The sequence below is a fragment of the Meriones unguiculatus genome, chromosome 8, assembly GCF_030254825.1.
Source record: "Meriones unguiculatus strain TT.TT164.6M chromosome 8, Bangor_MerUng_6.1, whole genome shotgun sequence".
Lineage (NCBI taxonomy): Eukaryota > Metazoa > Chordata > Mammalia > Rodentia > Muridae > Meriones > Meriones unguiculatus.
Genome location: NC_083356.1, coordinates 48,247,466 through 48,267,888, shown reverse-complemented (window position 1 = coordinate 48,267,888; position 20,423 = coordinate 48,247,466). Strand labels below are relative to the sequence as shown.

Genomic DNA, 20,423 nt, shown 5'->3' with positions numbered 1-20,423 from the left:
GCAACGATAACAACAAAACTGCAAACAAACAACAACAAAAATCCACAAGGATTTTTATCTGCATTATGACAATAAATATACTAAAGATTTTAGTTTTCAACAAAATTACAACACACAAAGAAACAGAAATAAATGCATAAATTGTGGGAAAAAACAAATAATAGAAAGCACCTTTAAATGAATCTAAATGTTGGACTTATAATTAAAATGTTTTAATAGCAGCTTCTATAATGTAGCAAAAGAACAAAATGTAATTATGTTAAAAGAATTAATGAGAGACTTGGTGACAGTCTACCAATATTGAATATTTACAAAACAATAGGACTTATAAGATTAAAATACAAATTCTAGGGTTGAAAGGCATGTTAAGCAAATTTAAAAAAAAATTGCTAGAAAGGCCTAATAACAGACCTTTGCTATTGACATCAACTGACAGAAAGAAAAAAAAAGCCAACAAAAACGTAAATGAGCTTGAAAATAAAACAATAATTATCATGTACTATAATGAAAATGAGGGGAAAAGTTAAAGAAAAATGAACAGAACATTACAGAAATGTGGTACATGGACAAAAATTACTAAAATTACTAACTCACACATACTAGCAGTACTAGAAGGAGAGAGAAACGTATGAGTAGTACCCCCAAATCCCCCAAATTTGGTGACTATTACTGTGTAGTTTCTTTATACTTAGTGAACTCTAAGAGAAAGAGCATGTAGGAATGGTGTCCCATGCCTTTAATGCCAGCACGTCGGAGGTAGAGGTAGGTGGATCTCTGAGTGTTTGAAGTCAGCCTGATCTACATAGTGAGTTCTGAAATACCCAGGGCTACACAGAGAGACCCTGTGTCAAAAAGCCAAAAATTAATTAGTGCAAGTTCTTGAGGAGGCCAAAAGAGGGCGCTGGGCCCCTATGAAGCTACTGGTGGTGGTGAGTTGCCTGACTTGGTAGGTGGCTATCAGCTCCCATGCACTCAGAGCTGAAACCAGGTTCTTCGGGACAAAGCACCACCATAGATCTCTCTTCAGCCCCAAGGAGAATTTCTTTACTCTCATAAAATGGAATGTCATAATTATGAAGTCTGAAAATATTCCAGAATAGACAGAAGATAACTGTGTCCAGGTTCATTGCTTCTAATCGATATTGCACTGTGTATGTTAGCCAGGACTTACTTCTGTACACAAAAACTAAGTGAGAGACTAGATTAGAAAGAAAAAAAAAAGAAAAAAAACCTCTATTTCCAAATGATTATATATTTTATATATAAAAACACTAAAAAAAATTACACTGAGAAACTTTAGATTTAGTAAGTTCAGTAAAGTGGTAGTAAATGATAAATGTAAATGCATGTTTTCCTTCCACACCCCAGCTTCTGAAATGATTCTGAAGCTTAAATATGTTTACAAAATCCTAGGCCAATATAGCTAGGCATAACTAATAGCCCATTTGTTCTGTCCTTAGTTCTGCCACATGGCTGGTTACCTCTGCTCAGTTTCATACCTCCATCTTCTTCAGAATCCCGGGGTGAATCCTCCACTTCTCGCTATTTTCCCAAGTCCCCGGCCCCTTCTCCAGAATTCCCACCTCCTTATTTCTTGCCTCAGCTAACAGGCCATTGGCTTTTTATTGACGGGCGATGCTTCCATACAGACACAAGAGATTTCTTCCTCAGATAAATACAAATGTAGTTGTATTTTTGTATAGGAATAACAAAAACCCCTGAAAACAAAGTTAAAAAACAATTCTACTTACAATGACGTACACACACATTGCCTAAGAATTCATTAAACAGGGGCTGAGGATACAGCTCACTGATCAAGAGCGTTGGTTGCTCTTCCAGAGGACCTGGGTTTCATTCCTAAAACCCACAAGGAGACTCACACCACCTGCAACTGTAGTCCCCTGGGGATCCAATGCTTTATTTTGGCTTTTGCATGTGGTACATAGACATCATACATGCAAGCAAAACATTTATACACAATAACTTAGAGATAAAAAATTCATTAAATAAATAAAAACGCTCAAATTTATACTATAATTTACAAAACATTGTAGGACTTAAAGAATTCAATTAGAACATAACCCATGTTGGTACAGTGGAAGAATTAATTTTGTTAAGATGTCAAATTTTAAAACCTGATATGGGAACTCAATATAATTATGACAACACACAAGATGCCCTTTAAGACAAATTAACAAACAGACACCACAGTTTATATAGTAACGAAAGAGAATAAGAACAGAACAACCCTCTTAAACACGGAGGTCTGTCTTAATGAGGGTATCTCTTGCTGTGAAGAGACACGATGACCACAGCAGCTCTCAGAAAGGAGAACATTTAATTGAGGGTGGCTTATAGGTTCACAGGATAGTCCATTATCTTTATGGAGGAGGTATGGCGGCACACAGGCAGACATGGTGCTAGAGAGGTAGCTGAGGCTTCTACATCTGCACGTGTAGGCATCAGGAAGAGACAGAGACACTGGGCTTAGCTTGAGCTTCTGCTGTGTAAAGGTCCTCCCCCTATGACACACTTCCTCCAATGAGGTGATACCTACTCCAATAGGGCCACTTGTCCTAATCCTTTCAAATAATGCCAAATCTTTTAGTCTATGGGGCCATTCAAACTACCATGTTCCACATCCTGGACCCCATAGGATTCTGACCATATCATAATGCAAAACGCATTTATTCCAACTTCAACTGTCCCCATTGTCTGTAAGTCTCACATAACAGTGTTTAACAACCCAAAGTTCAGAGACTCTTTTAAGACTCAAGGGTAACCCACTGTAAAATCAAAATCAAATGCTTCCAACATACAAGATCACAGGATCTATATGGGAGAAAAGGGAGCATAATGAAAAAATACTGGACCAAAGCAAGACTGAAAACCAGCTGGGCAAACTTCAAATTCTCATCTCCATGTCTGATGTCAAAGCACTCTTCAGATCTCCAACTCCTTTAAGCTTTGTTGATTGCAACATACTGCATTCTCTTGGGCTAGTTACACTTCCTATTAGCAGCTTTCCCCAGCAGCCATCCCATGACTCTAGCATCGCCAACATCTTGGAGTCTCCAAGACAGTTCTGGCTTCACATTCATAGCTGTATGCAATGGCCTATTTGGGCCTTCATACAGGGATATCACCGACACCTGTCTGGCCTCAGTGGCTATCCTTAGTTGCAGAGAGAGATTCCAACACCTCCTTATACAAACACACTTTTTTTTTTGTATCCTTGACTCTAAAGTTAGAAACAAGTTGCAGAAGTTGCCAAGTTCTGCTGCTTTCTGGGCCTGGAAACTCCCCCCCCCCCCCACCATTCATCAGCTTTCTGCTCTCAATGTTTTTCTTCACTGCCTAAGCTTGGCTGTCCTAGAACTCTCTCTGTAGATCAGGCTTGCTTTGAACTCAGAGATCTACTTGTCTTTGACTTCTGAATGCTGGGATTAAAGGTGTGTGTGCCACCACATCTTTAAACGTTTCTTTAATTCAGTAAAAGTTTAGGTGGCCCTAAACTTTTCTTTAATTCCTTTTCACAAGCTGGAAGCTTAGCTTTGTAGGGTCTTGGTCTGGGGTCACCACTCTCTTTATTCAATTTAGCATGAGGGTTTTCTTTAATCTGTTTATACTTCCTGGTGCCCCTTTTGCCCTGCAGACTATCAAGGCAGATGTTGAGACTTATGGCCAAACTTTGGGCAGAATGAAGGGAATCTTATGAAAGAAGTGGGAAATAATAATTAGATCTGGAGAGGACAGGAGGTCCACAAAGAGAGCAACAGAACCAAAAAATTTGAGCACAGGGGTCTTTCCTGAGACTCATACTCCAACCAAGTACCATGTAATGGATATAATCTAGAACCCCTGCACAGATGTAGTCCATGGCAGTTCAGTGTCCAAGTGGGTTCCATAGTAATGGAAACAAGGACTGCTTCTGACATGAACTGATTGGCCTGCTCTTTGATCACCTCCCCCTGAGTAGGAAGCAGCCTTACAAGGCCACAGAGGAAGACAATGCAGTCACTCCTGATGAGACCTAACAGACTAGGATCAGAAGGAAGAAAAAGAAACCCTCCCCTACCAGTGGACTTGGGGAGGGGAATGTGTGGAGAAGGGGGAGGAAGGGAGGGGTTGGGAGGGGAAGAGGGAGGGAACTAGAGGGGGGATACAAAGTAAATAAAGTATAATTTAAAACAAAACAAAGCAAAACCACACACAAAAAAACCAAAAAGCTCCTTTTCTTTTCAAACTGTGCATTTTATTTTATTTTATTTTATTTTATTTTATTTTTCTTGCGCAGCTCGCTCTTTTCATATAGCTCTGTATAAGCACCGTTACTAATAACCAAGGAACACTGTCAAGACTTGGCTGTCTGGAAATCCCTTCAGCCAAAGCTGTTAATACACAACTCTCCAATTTAGCTTCAGGAAGACCTTTCAAAGAAAGGCAAAAAGCAGCGATATTCTTCACCAAAATACCATAAGAATTTGACTAGGCCAAATAGTAATACTCTTCTCTGAAACCTCATAAACTGGACCTTCGTAGTTCAAATCATTCTCAGCACCGCTGTCTTCCGTGTTCTTGCTAGTATGGCCCATTAAGTCCTGCTTGAAGCATTCAACTGCTTTTCTAATCCAAAGTCCACATTCTGCTAAGAAGAAACAAGGTCAGGCCTATCATGGCAACACCCTAGTCCTTGGGACCAACTTCACAAGTTGTCATATACTCTGTTTTCAAAAGTTAACATTTGGTTATCCCCATAATAGTCATGCCACTATTACTCTAGAGAGCACATTTTTCTTTTCATCCAGCTAAACTCACACACACACAAAGTCACACAGAAAAAGGAGACATAAATGTATGAGAGGCAAGAGGATTTCAGTAGTAAAGAGACAAAAGAGAGTAATAAAGGATAAAAAATACAAGTGAAATTTATTATGTATGTATATGAAACCAGCAAAGAACATAAACATGAAGAAAGGCAAATAAATACACAGTTAAATTAACATGTGAGACCAGCATAAATGCACATATAAACCAACTGGATGGCTCAATTGCCTGTCAACAGGATTTTTTTTCAACATACTTTTTTGGGGCAATTAAATATTCATGAACAGAAGAAATAATTTGCATATGTTTCTGACACCATACTAAGAATTTTCACTAAAATGGATTATGGGCATTAAGGTAAGGTACTAAAATTATATAGTTCTAAATCTTCCAAGAGAAAACAAGTATAAACCTATGAATCTTGGATTAGGAATGTTTTCTTGATAAGATATGTGAGGCATAAATATTAAAATGGTATAAATTTAAAAAACAACAAAAGAAAACATTTTGTTCTGCAGACAATAGTGTAGAGACAATGCCCGCTCTGCACAGAGTTGATGGGGGTAGACTTTGTTCTACTCTAAGCTCTAGGAGGCAGCATGGTAGATTTCAGGCAGCTACATGTAAGGAGGTCAGTGCTAATAGTCCTCTGCATAGAGTGCCCCAGGTCCCATTTGACAAAAATGACTTGCTCCAGACTCTCAGGTCAGTTGTGAGAGAGATTATTATTTTTCTCGTTGCTGTGACAAATACCTGACAAAAACAAGTTCAGGGAGCAAGTATTTAGCTTTAGCCATGGCTTCAGGAGATTTCTGTATTTCGTGACATGACAAAGTAGCTCCATTGTGACGGGAACATTCACCTTGAGCACTCAGGGCTGCTTTACCAGGAAGCACAGAGAAAGACCAAAGTCAAGGAGGAACTATAAAATTCACAGATAGAAAATAGAAATCAAGAAATGGAACACAAGAGTGTGTGGGGGACCTTTCAAACTATGGCAGATAACTTCTCCACTTGCATAGGAAACCCCACAAATGTAGTCTGATAAACTCCATCAAGCATGTCAGGTGAGGTGGGAAGAGTCTGAGGCTTAAGCATAGCTGGAGAAGGAGAGACAGGCTCTGGGGCCCTGCCCAATAGTTCTTCAAGCTTGGGCACCTCTGAGTGTTTTCAGTAGCGGAATCAGCAATTCTCATGCATTACTTTTTCAACACAATTTTTGTCTTGTGTATGTACAACTCAAACATTCTAACCAGTATGGACTCTCATTGTATGAAAATGTATATCTATATGTTGCAACACTGTCCAGTGAAATATCAGTAATTGTGTTTGGGAGGTATGGTTACTAGTAATTTTCATGTGCTTTGTGCTTTTTTGTAATTCTATCTTCTCTCTAATGAAAATCAGCTATGTTAGCTTTCAGAAAAAAATCAAATATGACAATAATTAGAGTGATCCTAATACTTATTTGCTAAGCCAAAACCATCAAAGTTTAATTCCAGATGGTGATAATCCAAATGACATAGGCTTCAAATAGAAGCTAATTTATAATTTGAACTTTGAGAAATGGAAATGTAAAGTTCTTAATTCTGAGAACATCGTTAGTGTTCTCAAATAAGTTTATTGAATTTAAAACATCCTATTAGTTCAAGCTCCATGGACAGTGTAATCTGCACCAAAATAAATTGATTTTAGGTAGACTGATATTGAAACAGCAACTAGTCTGTGGCATGGTGATAAAACAGTGGGTTTTTTTGTTTTGTTTTGTTTTTGTTTGTTTTGTCTTTTCCTTTTGTGCCTATTTGACCTCAAGTTATCTTTCTGAAACATACTTATCTCAGTTAAATACTATGAAATGATTCAGTTGGGCAAAATTTTATCAATAGTCTCTCCATCTATGATTCTATGGAAACCCCCAAATTAAGCTTGTGTTGGAGCAGGATCACTGTTTATTATTACACACAAGTAGAATCTAGATTTCATCATAACAGTGAGTGTTTGATATAAGTTTTCTGCAAATGGGTGCCTGAGGGTCCCCCATGAACTCAGCCTGGAGAAGTATTGTGTATGGCTGTACATTAACTATACCTTACAACCTACCCTGATGATGGTGGTGGGTTTAGCAGCACAATATCCAGAATCTTTTAATGAAACAACTAAGAAAGACTTGCCTTTAAGTATGTCTATTTCTTTTCTTCTATTCCCATAGCTCAACAAGGGCAATGCTTGACAGCCACTGTGAGTTTGGAAGGAAATGTAAAAAGAGCCCTGACTTATAACTCCTTTGCTGATTTGCCAATGTCCTAAGAGCCTCATAGGGAAAGGGTTGGGCTGCCAGGAAGGGTGTGTGTTTGCAACCATGTTCACTTCTTGCTCCTGTCAAAATCATCCTCAACAGAGAACTTCGACAGAAACCTGTGAATAAAGATCAGTGTCCTGGAGACAGGCCAGAGCAGCCAGAGGCAGGAGGCATCCATCACTGCCACAGCAGCAACAAGGCCACAGAGAACAGGTCGAGCAAGCAAGCGCATGCTAAGTGGAGGCTCTGTGCTGCTTCAGCAATATGCTTCATCTTTATGCTGGCAGAGGTGGTGGGTGAGTGCTGCCCAGGAAAACTCTTGCCTACCCTGCAAACTAGTGAAACCCTGCATCATGCTGGGAAGAACAACTAAGCTCTTATTCTAAAGAACTATGTAATGTTTCCTGCATGTATAGAATGACAACAGGCACATGGTAGTCAAGTTGAAAAATAGAAGAAAAAAAGTCATTCAAATGATAACCTCTAATAACACCATAGAGTATTTCCTACAGCACATCTTCTGTGCATAGCTCATGGATTTTTTTTTTTCTTTTACATTATTGAGACCATGCTGAATGCTATTATCTATGCTATCAAATACTGTTTAAAATATTTTTTATGCCCAAACGATACTTGCCACTATAATTCACATAAGCATTTCTCTATTGTTAGACATTTAGGGAGATTTTTTCCTGCTTCTGCATTATACTACAATGAAGAAAATCTTGATATAATTATGCCTACATTTCTATTTAATCCCTTGAAAGGGATTCTTAAAATGGAAATAATTGAAGTAATTCATTGAAAGACGTGAATAATTTTCTTATTCCTTGAATCATTCTGTCAAAGCTATATCCAGACATATGAAATGATTCAACAGTATGGAGGATCCTCATAAAAGTGATTTTCCATCCAACTCTTTAAAAATCTTTGTTGCAACTGGAGAGATAGTTCAGTAGTTAAGAGTACTTGTTTTCAGAGGACTTGAGTTCAGTTCCCAGCATCCATGTTGGACAGCTCACAACCACCTGTAAATACAGCTCTAAAGGGTCTGACACTCTTTTGAACCACACACACACACACACACACACACACACACACACAAGTACACAAACACAATAAAATCTTTGTTGATGTATATAAGAGTCCTATAGTAGTCACTGCTTCAATTACTAGTTAGAATATTTTACACACTTATTAGTTGAAAGTGTTTAGTCCCGCTGTGTATCATCTACTTCCATCTTATTGCTTTTTTTTGGTCTTTTTACTTTTTCTATAATTTATTCACTTTATAATGTAATTGTAGCCCCCTCCCTCATCTCTTCCCGGTCCCATGGTCTCATCTTCCCTCTCTCTTCTTCCCCTACCTTTCTCCCCTAGTCCACTGAAAGGGGGAGTCCTATGCCCCTGCCATCTGACCCTAGCCTATCAAGTCTTATCAGGACTGCAGTGATCCTGTTCCTCTGTGGCCTGGGAAGGCTGTCCCACCAGGGGGAAGTGATCAAAGAGCAGGCAATCGAGTTCATGACAGAGGCAGACCCTGCTCCCCTTACTCGGGTACCCACATGGAGACTGAATTGCCAATCTGATACATCTGAGTAGGTGGTCTAGGTCTTCTCCATGCATGGTCCTTGGTGGTTTTATCAGTCTCTGCAGGGCCCCCTTAGCCCAACATTTTTGGCTTTGTTGGTCTTCTTGTGGAGCTCCTATCTCTTTCAGGTCCTTCTGTCTCCCCACTCTTCCACAAGACTTTCTGAGCTTTGCCCAAAGTTTGGCACTGTGAGTCTCAGCATCTGCTTCTATCTCCTGCTGGGTGGAGTCTTTCAGAGAAATCTATGGTAGGCTCCCATCTAGTTCTTTCTCTTCCACTGATTCCAGTGTCTATCCTGTTTGACATTCTGAATGAGAATTAAGCATCTTCCCTAGGGTTCTCCTTATTTTTTTAACTTCTTTAGATCTGTGGATTTTAGTATAGTTATCCTATTATTATAAGTGAGTATATACCATCTGTGTCTTTCTGGTTCTGCATTACCTCACTCAGAGATAATCTTTTCTAGTTTCATCCATTTGCCTGCAAATTTCATGACTTCCTTGTTTTTAATAGCTGAGTATTATTCCATTGTGTAAATGTACCACAGTTTCTTTATCAATTCTTCGGTTGAGGAGCATCTAGGTTTATTTTCAGATTCTGGCTATTACAAATAAAGTTGCTATGAACATAACTGAGGAAATGTCCTTGTTGGACATCTTTTGGGTATATGCCTAGGTCTGGTATAGCCGGGTCTTGAGGTAGTACTATTTCCAGTTTTCTGAGAAAGCATCAGATTGATTTCCAAAGTGGTTGGGCAAGTTCACATTCTCACCATCAATGGAGGAGGGTTCCCCTTATCACTGCATCCTCTCTGGAATGTGTTGTCACTTCAGATTTTTATCTTAACCATTCTGAAGGGTGTAAAATGGAATCTCAATCATTTTGATTTGCATTTCCCTGATGACTAAGGATGTTAAGTGTTTCTCAGCCATTAGAGATTCCTCTATTGAGAATTCTCTAAACAGAGAATGTGCCCCATTTTTTAATTGGATTATTTTGTTTGTTGGTGTTTAATTTTTTGAGTTCTTTATATATTCTGGATATTAGCCCTCTGTCAGATATAGGGTTGGTGAAGATCTTTTCTCAGTCTATTGGTTGTTGTTTTGTTCTGTTGACAGTGTCCTTTGCTTTACAGAAGCTTTTCAGTTTCATGAGGTCCCACTAATTAAATTTTGATCTTAGAGCCTGAGCTGTTGGTGTTCAGGAAGTTGTCTTTTGTGGCAATAAGTTCAAGACTTTTTTCTTCTGAAAGATTTAGTATGTTTTGTTTTATGTTGAGTTCTTTGATCCACTTGGACTTTAATTTTGTGCAGGGTAATAAATAAGGGTCTATTTGCATTTTTCTACATGTAGACATCCAGTTAGACCAGTACCATTTGCTTTGAAGATGCTACCCTTTTTCCATTGTATGCTTTTGGCTTCTTTGTCAAAAATTAGTTGTCTGTAGGTGTGTGGGTTTATTTCTGGGTCTTTGTTTGATTCCATTGATCCACCAGTCTGTCTCTATGTCAGTACCATGTAATTTTTATTACTCATGCTTTACAGTACAGCTTGAGATCAGAGATGGAGATATGTCCAGAAGATCTTTTATTGTACAGGATTGTTTTAGCAATTCTGGGTTTTTTTTTTTCATATGAATTTGAGAATTGTTCTTTTAAGGTCTGTATTTGCAGCTCATATAATAGTATACATGAGTGACCCCTTGTCACTCATGTATTTTTACCAGGGAACTCCTACAACTCATAAACACCTTCAGCAAAGTGGCTGGATACAAATTAAAGAAAAAAAGAAAAAAAAATCAGTAGCTTTCCTGTGTACAAAAGACAAAGAAGCTGAGAAAGAAATTAGGGAAACATCACCCTTCACAATTGCCACAAACAAACCGTAAAGTATCTTGGTGTAACTCTAACCAAGCAAATGAAAGACTTGTATGTAAAAATCTCAAGTCTCTGAAGAGAGAAATTGAAGAAGATATCAGAAGATGGAAAGATTGTCCATGCTTATGGATCAGTAGAGTTAACATAGTAAAAATGGCCATCCTACCAAAAGAAATCTACAGATTCAGTGCAATTCCCATCAGAAAACATCTTATTGCCTTCTTAGTTGAGAAATTTTCAAATTATTTTATTTATCTCTTGGAACCACTTATGTTTTGTGATGTTAAGTCCAGGCTATAGTCTTTATAATTAATTTTTTAGTTTGTTGGTTGCCTTTTTATTTGTGCTTTGACTTGAAAAGATTAAAATTTTCTATAGGAAATTTAGGTTTTAAATAATGGTAACTATGAAACTTTCACTCTGAGTTGATTTTTTATTTTTACTTGATAATCTTTACCCACTTAGAGAATAAAGACATTTTAATACATTTTCTTCAGCTTTTTGTATGTAACTTTCACATCAATGTAAAATTAGATATTTTGTATTCAACAAAGACTAAAATACGTTTTCTAAACAGATAAAAAGTTTTTCAACATCATGGTATAGTTATTTTCCCATTGATATTTAATATATTTTATCATGTATTAACCTTTTATAAGTAACAAAGTGTTTCTGATTGTTCTTTGATCTGAGTTTTTATTCTCTGGCAGTAACATAATATGATTTAAACATTACAATATCTGTTGTCCCTCTAATTATCAAAAAAGTAAGATGGTTATTAATTTCTTTTTGTTTTTTAAATTAAACACAAACTCATTCTGTTCTTACCCAATCTAATTATGATATTATTGTCATGTGAGTTAACAGAAAAATATGAACATTTATTAATAACTAAATTTTAGCTGTAGTTTTCTGTCTTGATGCATTGTAAGCTTCTTGAGTCATAGTTGCATGAGTTAATGTGTAAAACTGATTTTTAATAATTTTATTTTAATAAGTAAGCCATATGGTTTGTAATCATCTCTTCTAGAGAATGTTTTAGCTGCTTTTTCAATTTATACTTTAGCTTTTGTCTCATTCACTGGTAAACTCAAAATGTCTACTTCTTCAGTACTTTTTTCTCTCCTATAGTTTTTCTAAAACCATTCACCTAATGGAAAATTTCAAAATTATTTTCTACAATGGGATGTGATGGCTTTCTCTTTGAGTTCCTCAGCTTGAAGCTTTCGGAATTCAGTGTTGTCTCATTTTCCCCCCAAATATGTAAATGAAAACTGTAAGTTAGCTATACATGGGATGATGACTCCCTTTACAATTCTGTCACTTCTCCTTTGTTCAGCACTGCTACCAATGTTTTAGGGGCTCCCTTTGCATTCTATTACCTAGAGGCAAGCAGAAATAAGTAGAAAAAGGAGAATAGATGAAAATAGGTTCTACCTAGCTCCTTTTTGCACTGTATTTTCTAGCTACCAAAACCAGCCATGTTTCTACCGTGGAGTTTTCTCATATTTAGAATTTTAGAGCTTTTGAAAATCAGATTATGACTGTAGATCTATTAAAGTAACAAGAGAGTTCATCAGGACAGAAATAAAATGGACATTGATTGATACTTGCTGAGTCAACATCAAGCTGATTATTGTTCTAAACACGGCTCTTAAAGCACTACACCCATCTTCAAAAGTCCTCAGCACTTTCCCTTTGCTTGTTGAGTATGGGACTAAACCGACAGGGCATATGTAATTGAAAGAGACTTGTGCAGAAGCTGCGTCTATGCCAGACCCCACTTTGTTCTCCCAAATGAAAAGTGATCAATATATTGGAAGTTTTAGACATCTAAGAAAAAGAAAAGAAATTTCTTTCCTTGAAATATCTTTTGAGATACTCCACAATCAGCCTACCATATAAATTAGTAATGTTTTTCTCTTGCCACATCCTTACATACTTACTCAGTTTTAACTCAAAGAGATTATTCATTCTCTGTGAAATAAATCTATGCTTTAGGGTCCTTGTAGCTTTTGTCTTTTTGTTTAAATACAAAAATCTTCTCTAAGTTTTACTCTCATTAAAGCCCTGGCCATCATTCAAGACCAGTCCTCAGCAGACCTATTGCTTGAAGTCAGATAAAATAATGATTATTCTCAAGACTTCTTAGGGGAGTCTGGAAAGTCCTTACTCAAGATACGGACTCTGAGCAAGGCCTAAAGGGTAAGTTAAGAAGTTTCCAAATGAAATGTACAATTATATTTTGATAGAAGGCCAAAAGTGATGCAATTCTATTTAAATTAAAAATGTATAAATCAGTCTATAAAATCATAAACATATGCCTGTGGTCTGAGAGGTGGCAGTTCTCAGGCTCTATCTTCAGATATCTCTGTGGGCATGTCTGAAACAGGACAGGGAGTAACACCTATAGAGGTGCAGGCACAGCAGCTTAAGGGAGATGGATATTTCTGTTCATCTTCCTTTCTCATTGTCTACCATGGCTACAAGCCTGATCCTCTCAAAGCATTTCTAGTCTTCATATAAAGAGGCTGAATAAAAACTTACTCTCTTTTCTCTAGAAGTATTAACATAGAATGACGAAACCCAGCAGCTTCCAGAAATCCATCTACATTTTACCTGCCTTCAATAATCTGCTTCAGTGACATCTTTTGATCCTTAGATTAGGACACACCTGCTCAATTATCCCCAGATTCATTTTCATTTATAGAAGCTAATAACATATGCCTGTTGTTTAATCTCATATAGATTAAGCTTTTATGACTCTGAAAAAAGACCTGAAAGAGACTACCTAAACCAGACTGTGTCAAAGACACAGCTAGAATAGTAATTGGGGGTCCAGCTGGGAAAGCAGTTCCTTTAGCAGAGCTTGCTTTGTAACTGGTATTTAGAATAGGAGAGAATCAGGCCATCGGAGTGCATCTGGTGAGTTACTACCACAGTGTGCTGAGCAGTGTAGGGGAAGAAGGAGTGAAGGAGAAAGGCACAGTGTACTCACTCTTGGATCTTTGGAGCTATCAAACTGGGGCTGTGTTTGTGTCTTGTAAAAATTCTTCATTGTTCAAAGGCCATAAAGGGAGGGGTGTTAATATTGCAGATGTGAACACACATCTCTGTTTGGAAAGATAAAGTGCAGACACTGAGAACTCAGGAAAATAAGCTCAAGTGTGTCATTGCTGGAAGCAATTGATGGTAGGCAGGGAGAGGCATCTGAGGTACCATTTTCAGTGTTACATAAGGATGAGGAAGAAGGATATTGCCAGGCAGTGATGTAGAGCTGGAGCAGGATGAGGAAGACACACATTTGAGAGTGAGAATTTATCTTGCTAAGAGAAAGATGTAGCTGTAATGCGTGACATTCACATATTTGATTATTAGTTTTTTATTATTTGCTTTGTTCTGTTACAGTATCACAGAGACTCAGGTCACAAACAGTTTTGGTTTAAAATATTTACCCTTTGAGAACTTTATACATAATCACTAAATCTACATCACACTGCCCTTCCTATTTCTCTGTCTAATTCCTCCTGTGTCTGTCATCCCATTTCAGGTCACATATTTTTTGAGGTTCCTGCAAATTAGGAAAATTTAAAAATAGGACTCTGAAAAGTATGGTATATTTTAAATACTTGCTAAATAATAGCTGAAACTTTTGAGACACCCTACTAAATAGTCCAGTGTAATTAAAGGTCACTCATAAACTAGCTTAGTCATTCTTGTGTGAGAATTAACACCATAGAATAGTGTAGCCCAGGAATGGACCCAAGGCTGTCTTGGTTATTTTTCTATTGGGATGGTAAGACACTATGGCCAAGACAATTTGTAGAAGAAAAAGTTTACTTGAGGCTGACAGTTTCAGAGGGTGTGAATTCATAACCATCACGGCAAACAGCATGGCAGCAGGCAAGCAGGTGGGGCTGTAGCTGTAGCCGAGAGCTCACATCTCGACACAAGCATAATGTAGAGAGAGCTAACGGGTAATGATGGAGACATTTGGAACCTCAGGGACACAACAAAGCCACACTTCCTAATTTTCTTTTTCTTTTTTCTTTTTGCTAACAGTCTCACCAACTGAGGACGGCGTATTTAAATATGGGGGTATTCTCATCCAAACCCCCACAAAAATTAATATCATCAGGCGAACGGTTCTTTTTCTCAGCATTGCCAGCGCATCTGTCTTTTCATGGAAAGTGCCATGGGAATTTTCAGCCAAATGATTAAGTCTGGGGGATGCAGGCTCAGTGTCGTACTGTCACCTTCACTCCACAGGGCGCAAGTGACCTGTTTCCAGGGCTGAGTCTCCTCTGGGACTGCGCTGTCTTGCTATAAGCTCATTCTGCACACATATTGCATGGCTAGAAATAGAGCAGACAGCACTCTGCTTCATGTATTCACCATAGCTTCTTTCAATAATTACTGCTGTGTGGGCTTTTTTAAATTAGCACGCCAAGTATTAAATTTCATTATAGTATTCTGAAATATAATTGTTCGTTTATTCTCTTGCTCCCTCTTCACCTTCTTGTCCCTGTTCGCCATTTATACCCTTCAACCGCTAGATCCTCCTTTCAACTTTCTTCTCCTTCCTCAATAATTCTTTTTTCCCTCATTTCATGGACTTCTTTCTAGTTTCATAGATTATACACATTTACACACCCCCCAACACACACTAAAAGCTAGGATCCTCATGTCATGTGATATTTGTCGTTCTGAGTTTGTGTCACATAACAGTTTCCAGATCCGTGTGTTCTAACCATCAGTTTCTTGTTCCCCCTAGGACAGCCTCTGTATTGCTGACAAAGATCTCTCTCAAACACAAATCTTAACATGCTGTAACCTTGCCTGAAATTCCTGATCTCCTTATCCAATAGCGTAACCTTCAACTTCCTTTGCTTGACATGGAACACTTCCTCTAGTGCCTCCAGTCCACCTGTTCAGTCTCATTTCCCATAATCCTCTGATATGGCTCATGTCTTTTCTTTTCTTTTCTTTTCTTTTCTTTTCTTTTCTTTTCTTTTCTTTTCTTTTCTTTTCTTTTCTTTCCTTTCCTTTCCTTTCCTTTCCTTTCCTTTCTTTTTACAGAAAAGTGAAACATTCTTTTATTTCTTTTTTCTGAGTTCCTGCTTATCAGTGAAAACCCACTATTTTCTTGCTAATTCTCAGCCCTTCTTTGAAAAGTTCCTGAATACCACAGTGCTCTGGTGTCCCAGGAAAGTAGCAAGTCTTCAGTGCAGTGTTAGGAGATCACTGAAGAAAGGAATTATAATTTGTTTACCTTTGTGTACTTTGCTTGTGTTACCATGCACAGCAAGGACTCAATAAGTGCTGGCTGGATAGTTGAATTAATGGTCAATAATGCCTCATGCTTGCAGAGGCAAATGCACATGCTACCTCTTGCAAACAGCTTTCTCTGTAGCACTCGGCAGTGCCCATACTTTTCTGAATAGTTCTTATTACCAGCTCTGATGGTTGGAAAATGATTGTGGGGTCCCAGGTCTCTGCATCAAAGCAAGCTTCTTGCCTTCCTGGTTGCCTCTTGACCAGCTGAGCCTGCTAAAGAATTCCTTCAATACTTTCTTCCCTTGACTTAGTGGGCAATTGCAGCATGGCACATAGAAACCTCATCATTCATGGTTGAAACTGTAGCATGCTGCTTATCTGCATGTAGTCATTCTCCAGGCAAGAAATAATGCATTATTAACACAGCTTTATTATCAGAACCAAGTTTGGCAGATAGAGGAACATTAGAGGATAATTGGAAGGACAGCTGATTTGTTAGCAAAATGTTGCCTTTTGGCTAATGAATCATTCCCGATTTTGCACCGACAGCTCTGTAACAAGCTTGAAGACTACTTTGCTTCAGACCATTAAACTTTGACAAATCAGTTATTAAGTACAGCTCGAGCCACCAGTCTGTGGGGATCATTGCAATTATAAGCCGTCTATGCATTTTTTTTTTAATCATTAGGGGAGACAAGGTGAGTCAGATGATGAAGGGTCTGATGACTGACAGTCTCGGCTGCTTTGTAGCACACAGGCAGTAAACAGCTGCAGGAACGACTCATCAGTCAGCACACGCTCTTTGCCGGGAAGAGGTAGTGAGAGCAATAAAGGTTATTGCTTTCAAACAACAAGCCCTGTTCAGGAAGAAAGGACACAATTTTTCTTTAATTTCTCTTCTGGAGACTGGAGGTCTTTTAGAAGGAGAAACAGAGGGAAGGGGTAGGAGTGTCACAAATGCCCAGAAAATTAAGGTGGGCTCATGTGCCTGCGGTTTTCTAGCCTATGCTTTGTCAGATTGTTCACACTCTTGGTATGTCCACTGGCTGGTGCCTCCATTTCTCCTTTCTGCTCTGCTCTCTCACTATTTAGAACACGGATCTCCAGTGCAACTAGGTAGTATAATTCATCAGAACAAAGGGAAGCAGTAGAGACTGTGGTAAAATTACAAGTAAATAACAAGTCTGTGAGCCAGAATGTAATGCTGTTTTTCAGACAGACATTCAAGCCTACAGCCTGGATCATGAGACCCCATGAATCTCGTCAACACCTCTACAGCCATACATACTTGTAGGCCTGTTCCTGAGGCTTCCTGCCTAGCCTAAGTGAGATGCTGTCTGTATTTCCCTCATCATGCCTCTCTCTGTGTGCTTCCACAACCTCAGAAATGACTCCCTTAACATTTATTTTTACGTGTTTAAATTTATTTGCTTTTGGGGGTCATGGTTATTTTTCACATTGGGGAAAAGAGGTGGTTTAATTTGAATTCAATAACTTTTTTTCTTCCCCAGTTGTGTGAATCTACTGTGCTTACTATGCACGTAAGTCCTAATTGCATTCCGAGCCTATAGGCCAGTGTGTTGTTTTGTGCATCTCATAGGTGGACACGTTGCTGGGAGTCTGGCCGTTCTCACCGATGCTGCTCATCTCTTAATTGACATGACCAGCTTCCTGCTCAGCCTCTTCTCCTTATGGTTGTCCTCAAGGCCCCCTTCCAAGCGGCTGACATTTGGATGGTATCGAGCAGGTAAAGTTCTGTGATTGTGCAACAGTGAAAGCAGAGCGATGCAGAGTCAAACAGAGTTTTAAAATCTGGAAGATAAAGAGCAAAGCCTTGTTCAGAAATTCCCTCTGGACCACAAGGCTGGTGCTTAGGAGAGAACAGCCATGTGGGGATGTATGCTCTCAACATTAATTCAGCTGACAGCGAGATTAAAGGAAGTTCCTCTGCTCCTGTGGGACAGCAAGAATGTTGTATCATGTCAGCAGCCACCCCATCCCCAGGGTCTCTGTGAGGCAACAACTAGGAAATTATTCTCTCAGTTACTCTGCATCCTTCTGAGAGAGGATGAAAGCAAAGTTTCTGCCGTATCACAAATTAGAGCCACAGAGTATCAGGGTTCAGAGACTCGTCCCTCAAGAGTCACACATAAAACAGGGGCTTTCTCAATCACTCACAAGGTCACTCCTACATTTTGAATACTGCCTTTGGATCTCATGTTGGAATTTAGTGGCTGTTGGTATGGTCTTGAGATGGGACTTCGTGCAGGCATGAGATCTGTGCTTTCTTTAGTGGGCCAATGCTGTCATTGTGGGAGTGGGATACCGGTAAGAAGGATGAGGTCTTGCCCTGTACATGCTTGCTCTTCTGCCATGCTATGATGTGGTATAGAATGTTTGCCAACTTCAGGAACCTTGGTCATGTACTTCCCAGCTTCCAGAACTGTGAGAAAAAAAAATCTGTTCATTATGAATTACCCAGTCTATAGTATTTTGTTACAGCAGCAGAAAATGCACCAAGACAGCCACTCAGTGAATGCATGACTCAGCTCAATACTTCTTTAGCTAATCATCAATAACAATGAAGTGGGAGAAAGAGATGACAAGAAAGAAGAGGAGGAAATAAAATTCACTCTTTTGTCCTTTCTTAGAGCTGCTTCTTTCACGGAGTGACTGTCAGCTCTTGCCCAGGAAGTGGCTAGACCTATGAGAAGTGCTCAGTGTCTGGGAAGTATTTACTATGGGTTGTTTTTAGCATCTCTCCCCCAACCCCCGCTGCATTGCAGCAGTATTTCCCTTCTCTGTGCTTTCTTATATTGGCTGGAGGAATTTCTGTTGGAATATTTTGTGTCAGAGTTGCAAATATGTAGCTACCGCTCTATGATTTTACATTGGCTGGCAAGTCAAGGAAAAGGGGAGCTGATGGCAATGCATGGGTGGCCCAATCCTCATGGCTGGCCTTCGCAGTGAAAGTTGTTGGCACACACCGACAGTGTGCTCACTAACAATGGGGACTACTGGTTTAAGAGGTTAGAATACTACGAAACTCTGTCTTCACACTAAGCAGTTTATCCGTGCTGGTGTTCTGGATTGGCCTCCCTTCAACAGTTAGAGAGAAATAAACAGTGACAGAAAATTGGAGAGATTGAGTTTAGGGAACTCTTGTGCCTGCCACTGAGCAACGTACACTTGGAAGTCGTGGAAGTTTGGTTGAAGGCTCAGCATTTGTTGGCACAAATTTCTACATGTGCTCCACACTTTCTAGCACTAGAATGTTTCCTTTTTAAGGCAAAGTAGAGCCAGAATTTCACATCTCTGCTTAGATTATGCCCCCCCCCGACTATGGAAATCTATGATATTCTAAAAGACCAAGAGTGTTCAATAAAACTCTCTGCTATTAGACAAAATATTTTGAAATACAGGATACGATGTAAGTATCGGGACTTTTAAGTGTGGCTAGTATGACTTAATAACAATATTTTTAATTTGATCTAATGTCTGATTAAAAGTCTGCACATGGTTGGTGGCTGCCATGTCAAACAGTACCTCCGTGGGCCCTGTAAATCCACAGCCCAGTCTGGCCAATGTGCTGGCCTTGCTTAGCTGTTTTCTTGGAAATCATGTAGCACCATGGAAGCACTTAGGATGTGTCCTCATGTGTTTCTTTTCTAACTAGTTGCTTTTGGATCCCTGCCGAATGTTTAGATCTCAGTGCTGGTCCTTGAGGTTGGTATGAAGGCTTTATTGTCCCAACTCCTGTCTCACTATATATTTCTATTTTTTAAAGATTTTATTTATTTATTATGTATACAATGTGTGTTTGCATGTACACCTGCATCCCAGAAGAGTGCACCAGATTTTTTTTTTTTTTTTTTAATTTTAGATGGCTGTAAGCCACCATGTGGTTTCTGAGAATTGATCTCATGACCTCTGGAAGAGTAGCCAGTGCTCTTAACCTCTGAGCCATCTCTAAGCATGGGCTTAGTGTGGGACTTGCTCAACTTGAACATACTGATTAATATCCCACATGCATAGGGATCATACTGCTCAACAGCTGTGAATCCCATCTCTGTTTTCCGTTAAACAGAAACTTTTCAGCTTGATTCTCATTAACTTTGTCAAAAGGAGTTTTAAGCAATCTGAGTAGTTGAATAGTAATTCTTGAGAGTTTGTTTCGTGTTCTACTAGTATCCTTGAGTTGCTTTAACCACATGGTTCCAACTGGATGGCTCAAAGAGACATTCACTGTCTTAGGGGTCTAGAGAAACAGAAATATGAGAAAAAGGCATGCCTGAAGTTGGCTTCTTATGAGGTCTGTCACTGAAAACCAAACCTCTCTCAGACCTACTGCTGGTAGCTCTTGGCAAGCTTTGTTGTTCCTTAGTTCAAATATCTTTGTTTTAATTTTCATATCCTCTTGCACTCTCTGTATGCATATCTGTTTCCACATTTCCCCTTAGAATAAGTAAATGAGCCATATTTGATTATAGAAACACCTTAAACCTAAATGACTGAATCGTAACTAGTCATGTGCAAAGACCCCATTTCCAAA

The 20,423-nt window shown here is 38.9% G+C and overlaps 1 protein-coding gene across 2 annotated transcripts in view; it reads left to right on the top strand.

Moving 5' to 3' along the window:
• Nucleotides 1-20,423, top strand: part of Slc30a8 (solute carrier family 30 member 8) — a 38,630-nt gene that overhangs the window by 4,861 nt on the left and 13,346 nt on the right. For both annotated transcript variants that reach the window (XM_060390568.1, XM_060390569.1), the window contains 2 exons: nt 7,226-7,422; nt 17,472-17,618. In XM_060390568.1, the coding sequence (XP_060246551.1) occupies nt 7,226-7,422; nt 17,472-17,618 (344 nt within the window). The remainder of the gene's footprint in view (nt 1-7,225; nt 7,423-17,471; nt 17,619-20,423) is intronic.